The 5670-nt window shown below is 41.2% G+C and overlaps 1 protein-coding gene across 1 annotated transcript; it reads right to left on the reverse strand.

Annotated features, from left to right (window-relative positions):
* Nucleotides 1-1022: 1022 nt before the first annotated feature.
* LOC109895906 (L-serine dehydratase/L-threonine deaminase) lies at nucleotides 1023-5102 on the reverse strand. The gene is made up of 7 exons (XM_020489996.2): nucleotides 4918-5102; nucleotides 4122-4288; nucleotides 3754-3793; nucleotides 3351-3582; nucleotides 2470-2697; nucleotides 1815-1939; nucleotides 1023-1701 (listed from the first exon to the last, which is right to left on the reverse strand). Exons 2-7 carry the CDS (start codon nucleotides 4278-4280, stop codon nucleotides 1502-1504), a joined length of 984 nt encoding a protein of 327 aa, XP_020345585.1. The 5' UTR covers nucleotides 4281-4288; nucleotides 4918-5102; the 3' UTR covers nucleotides 1023-1501.
* Between the last annotated feature and the right edge of the window lie 568 nt (nucleotides 5103-5670).

Here is a 5670-nt window from a genome sequence, read left to right on the forward strand (position 1 = left end):
AATATCTCCCAACCTCACCATATCATCTTTAGGTTGAAACCCTGCGCTGCCGTGAACAATATGACTGGCCAATTAAATGCATTTAATGTCTAATATGGCTATTGGTCAGAATTTCATCCAATAATACAAAAAAATACTGTAGATATGAGATGTTTAAGTTTTGTTAAATTTAGTTTGTTGTTTTAGTTTATTTATTTGCACTGTAGAAAGAAGCCTCACCAGAATCTAAATAGTAAATTCATAACACAGATTATAAGAAATGGTACTCCAGACAGTGTCACGACTTTCGCCGAAGTCGCTCCCTCTCCTTGTTCGGGGCGGCGTTCGGCGGTCGACGTCACTGGCTTTCTAGCTACTGCCGAACCACTTTTCATTTTCCATTTGTTTTGTCTTTGTTTCACACACCTGTTGTCAATCGCACAATCACATGTTCATCATTTAACCCTCTGTTCCCCACATAGTTTTTGTGAGTGATTGTTTATTGTCTATTTCGGTCTGTCTTTGTGTGCTAAAGATGTTTCTTTGTATATTTGACTTTTTTGAGTAAAGCACGTTGTCATGACTCCCACCGAAGGTGGCTCCCCTGCCTGTTCGGGCGGCGCTCGGCGGTCGTTGTCGCCGGTCTACTAGCCGCCACCGATCCCCTTTTCTTTTTCGGTTTGTTTGGTCTTATTGGTCGCACCTTTCTCTTATTTTGTTTTTTTGATTCAGCCTATTTAAGCCTGTTAGGCCCGTCTGTTTTTGTGCAGGCTTGTTTTCTGTTAATCAGGTTGTGCGTGTTGTGTTCCTGTCCGTTTGTGCCCTGTGTTGGGTTGGCCAATTTTGTGACTAATTTTGCCTGTTGTTTTGGGCGATTGCTTTGGAAACCTAATAAAGTCAGGTTTCCCCAGTATCCTCTGCTCTCTGCATTTGACTCCACACCCACCATTCCAGGCATTGTGACACACGTTTTCTCCTCATATCTGCTGTCCTGCGCCTGACTCTCTCACCAGCTACACACAGGACTCTTTACAGACAGGATATTCAGGAAAAATGTGTATAATTATATTTATTTTTAAATATCACTCATACAGTACAAAAGAGGGTGAAGAAAATACAACCAATGGTATAGTTTACATGAACATAAAACATGCTAAATACAAACAACAATACTACTCTACTTGGTTCATTTTAAACCAAGAAGTTAATCATCTAGGCAATTCAATTGAAAGACTACTACTGCCAGAGCAGTAGACTGTATGCCTATCAATGCCTTTCAATGCTTTTCTATCTTAACCGTAAGCTATTGCTGAATCGAATGTCAGTTCATCCTTCAGCCAGTCATGCCCTTTCAGGAGTATACTGCACACAGTCTGGAATGATTTGGCCCAATGGTGTTCATGACTCATAATAAGATGCACATATTGGTAGTGCACAATGAAGTAGGGGAGCTAAAGCTGGAACGATCTGGGGAATGGAGTGATGGAGAAAGAATCAGCAGAACCCAAAGCCGTCTGTCTGCCTAGCTAGAAGACATGCCCAACTGCTGCTTCAGTTTCTGGAGCTGTTCCATGCTGATGTTGTTGCCTCCACATACCACGATCACCACAGGGCCCAGGTCCTGCTTCAGCTTGCCCTCCTTCTGCAGTCTGGGAATGATGTCACAGTACACAGCTGCCAGGGCAGCACCACACGCAGGCTCCACCAGGACCTTCTCATCGTCTGGAGCAGGAAGAGGAATTCAGTATCAGAGAGGCTTGTGGGCTTTTTTTAGGTATACAGTGGTAATCATATGATCCTCTACACAGGTCTAGCCTACTGTTTGTGATGCTCACCAACAAAGCGCTCGACAGCTCTGACAGCATCCTGGTCTGTGACCACCTCGGAGAAAACGGTATGTTCGCCAGCAAGTTTCAGGGTCTGTGCAGATACTCTTGTCAGGCCCAATGTTGTGGCAATGCTGTGTAGATGAAAATGATAGAATTGTTGTTGTGCATACGGCTTTGCCTTCTTTTTTTGTGCTAACATATTACTTATTGGCTGTAATGTTAAAGAGATATATAAATAGCCCACCAAATCTACCTACCTCATCCCCATATTGTTTTTATTTACTTTTCTGCTCTTTTGCACACCAGTATTCTACTTGCACATCATCATCTCCTCATCTATCACTCCAGTGTTAATTTGCTAAATTGTAATTACTCCGCTACTATGGCCTATTTATTGCCTTACCTCCTCACGCCATTTGCACACACTGTATATTGACTTTCTTTTTTTCTATTGTGTTATTGACTGTACGCTTGTTTATTCCATGTGTAACTCTGTGTTGTTGTTTGTGTCGCACTGCTTTGCTTTATCTTGGCCAGGTCGCAGTTGTAAATGAGAACTTGTTCTCAACTAGCCTACCTGGTTAAATAAAAGTTATTATTATTTTTTATTTTTTTAAGATCCTGGTCTCTCGGTGTGAGTGTGACTCTTACAATTTCTTACCTTGTGATCTCAGGCAGAGTGATCAACTTCCCTGCCTTTATAGCAGCATTAAGGCTGTGTGCCCCCATGGTCTCCATCGCTACGACTGGAACATTTTCCCAGCCGGCGCGACGCAGTCCTTCGACAACCCCGTTCATGAGGCCTCCACCTCCAACAGACAACACCATCGCCCCAGGCTTCTCCTGCAGCTCGGACTCCACTTCCTTCACCAGAGACGCATGGCCCTCCCTACACACACATTGAAAAAAAATGTGTTTTCACTTTTCATTCACAATACATTTTATGATACATTGCAAAGCAGTCCTTAGAATCTGCTTTGTATACATCGTTCTATGTTGACTGGAATGGAACACTAACAATCTTTCGGAATAAGCTATGTTGTTAATCGTTCATGAGACAAGAAAAGGCTGCTGGTTCTGCTATAATGCTGCTGATAACATTGAAGTCTATTCAGCTGAAGTGTATAGTTAGTGTTTGGCTGTGAAATTAACCAGAAACATTTGGCTGCCATGAGGGTTCAGTCATCTTGTAGAATTAGATTATCTTCAATCCCTCTTGTTAACTGCAGCACAAAAATGCACGATAAGATATCCTCATAGATTCTGCCAATCATCCTATCATTGCACAGAGAACAATGTACAAGTTTTACTCAGTAAAGCATGGTAACACTCAGGATACTACGCATAATAAATGTATACAAGAAAATATGCCACGCAAAGTTTCATTTGGATTGGAATAGAGTTGAATGTTTCTTATCCCTTATCAGCTTTCCTTATTTCCTGGAAGACACTCTTACTTTGACTATTATTATCAGTACATCCACAGGAGATAGAGCAACACTGATGTTGCTGAAGTGTATTGATATGGTATCTGTAACTCACCAGATGAGAGGGTCATCAAAGGGAGAGATGAAGATCCATCCAGGGTTGTTGGCCACAAGCTGTTGTCCATATTCGATGCTCACATTCACCGTCTTGCCATGAATGACGACATCGGCGCCTTCGTCCCTCAGCCTCTCAACTGTTGGTTCCGGGGTGACACTGGGCACGACAATGGTGGCAGGTACACCAAGCTTACGGGCAGAGTAAGCAGCTGCCATACCAGCATTTCCTCCTGTGATGGAGCAATGATTGGCCACTTTAGGAAAAAGGATACTATACGGAGAGTGCTTAGATGAAAGATCCCATAAGAATATAGATTTCTGAGATAATATGCTATGCTTCTTGTATTGTGACAAAGATTTTTAAGCAGTGATTTCAAGCTGTGATGTGATTGATTACTTACCTGAACAGCAGACAAATCTCTCACAGCCTCGTTCAGCCCACTTGAAAGACAACAAAGAGCACATGATATGACTCACAGTTCTGTTCCCCTTGATGAGAATGTGGACCCCACATTGAAAATATCAAATTAAATCAAATTAGTCACATGTCCAGTGTTCAGACAGGGACTGACCTCCTCAAACTGGTCTGGACTGGTCCTACTGGGAACATGCTATATACCATTCGCCTGCACATCCACACCCCATGTTGTTTTGCTGGGGCCCCTAACATGCATTCTAGCACAACAACATCACCCCATCTTATCACAAGCACCCCCTCACTCCACATCCTTTTCCTCTCCTAACTCATAGGTATGGGTGATTCACTCACTGTCTTGCAAAGTTGTCCAATGCCCCTGATCTTGAAAGATCCTGTGGGCTGGGATGAGTCTAGTTTCAGGTAGACAGAGGTGCCTGCTATTTTGGTCAGGGCAAGGCTCTCCCTCAGTGGGGTGGCCACGTGAAGAGCTCTCTCCTGTGGGTTGTTCATTTCTCTAGCTGAGGACAGACAAGTTGATTAATTAATGTGTTACAAGTGTGAAAGCACATTAATTCATACATTTTCAATAATTGTGGAGGAAGAGCTTAACATGATTGTACTCTTGGGTTCATACACCACATTATGCAGACGCTCTTATCCAGAGCAGTTGTGGTTAGGTGCCTTGATCAAGAGCACATAGACAGAGGCCCAATGCTCTTAACCACTAGGCTACATTTAAGTGTTAATTCACAGAGAAAGACCAGCAGTGGATACAAGCATTAGAGGAAGAGCTCCACATTAATGAACATTAAAGGTTGAGTTCAATATTACTCTATTAGCACTACAGAAAGAACATCAATAAAAACCTATAAGCAAGCAAGGGAGTACACTGACACTCTAAGACAATACAAACTTTGTAATAAATACAGGTAAACAAAATACATAAAATAGGTGCTTATAATAGGTACTTAAATATAATAATATTTCTTGCATCAAATTAATCATGTAGGCATATTATAATTTTATTCTAAAGCTTTTACAATTGCTTCAATAACAGACCCTATAAATTGAAAATATGAATAATCCAAACAAGCACATATATTGCAGGCTTTAAGACCAAGACAATCAAAGTAAAGTTTCACTTTACCTTAGTAGACTTCTGTTTTAGGGTAAAATGCAAACTTCTCAACAGTCAGGTCAAGTGGGAAAATAGACAGTTCCAGTCGAGCTTTCACTGATGAGAATTAGAAGATGTTTTTATTCCTACTCGGCAGCTGGGACCTCCCTCCTCAACCAATCACCGTTGGGCACTCCTCTGAGGTCACACAACACTTTCCCTAGACGAGATGTGGGGATTTTAGAGCTTTTGTCACACACCATTCCCCTAATAAGGTCTAAGACAACATAATATATTGTACATTTCTGTTAAATGTATTGGTTTTAGGCTAGCATGGTGATGTACTCAAATTGATTAACCCATATGATCACCGCTACATTTAAGAAAAATAGCATAAACATAATGTCTTTGGAAGTTAGAGCAAATCTGTATTAACTGTCCTGCATATTATGATACATTCTATTTATATTTGCTGGGTCTATAGGCTATAAACTGTAGTAACTTAATTAATGGGCACCTCAACTTATATCATGCATTATCAAATACGCCTAGATAGGCCTACAAAAATAAGTAGGCTATTGCTAAAATTATGGTCATAATTTGGATAATGGAAACAACGTTAAATTACATTCCCCTCCCTAGCAGGAGAATACCCAATACAGAAGGAAATGCATCTTGCTTGTATTCCCAAATGCACGTTTGTGTCCCTTGCTTTTATGACCCTTGCTTTAGTAGTATTCACATTTTACGTTATTGACCGTGTGTAATAAATTACTGAACTAA

This window comes from Oncorhynchus kisutch, linkage group LG8, assembly GCF_002021735.2.
Source record: "Oncorhynchus kisutch isolate 150728-3 linkage group LG8, Okis_V2, whole genome shotgun sequence".
In the NCBI taxonomy this organism is placed as follows: domain Eukaryota; kingdom Metazoa; phylum Chordata; class Actinopteri; order Salmoniformes; family Salmonidae; genus Oncorhynchus; species Oncorhynchus kisutch.

What these genes read in the sequence shown, in the direction of transcription:
- LOC109895906 (XM_020489996.2), bottom strand. Translation starts at nt 4,280, where the DNA reads ATGAACAACCCACAGGAGAGAGCTCTTCACGTGGCCACCCCACTGAGG. An exon ending in TTGGACAACTTTGCAAGACA is followed by an intron (nt 3,794 to 4,121) that starts GTGAGTGAATCA and finishes TTGTCTTTCAAG; the next exon opens with TGGGCTGAACGAGGCTGTGA. An exon ending in ACTCTGCCTGAGATCACAAG is followed by an intron (nt 1,940 to 2,469) that starts GTAAGAAATTGT and finishes TCATCTACACAG; the next exon opens with CATTGCCACAACATTGGGCC.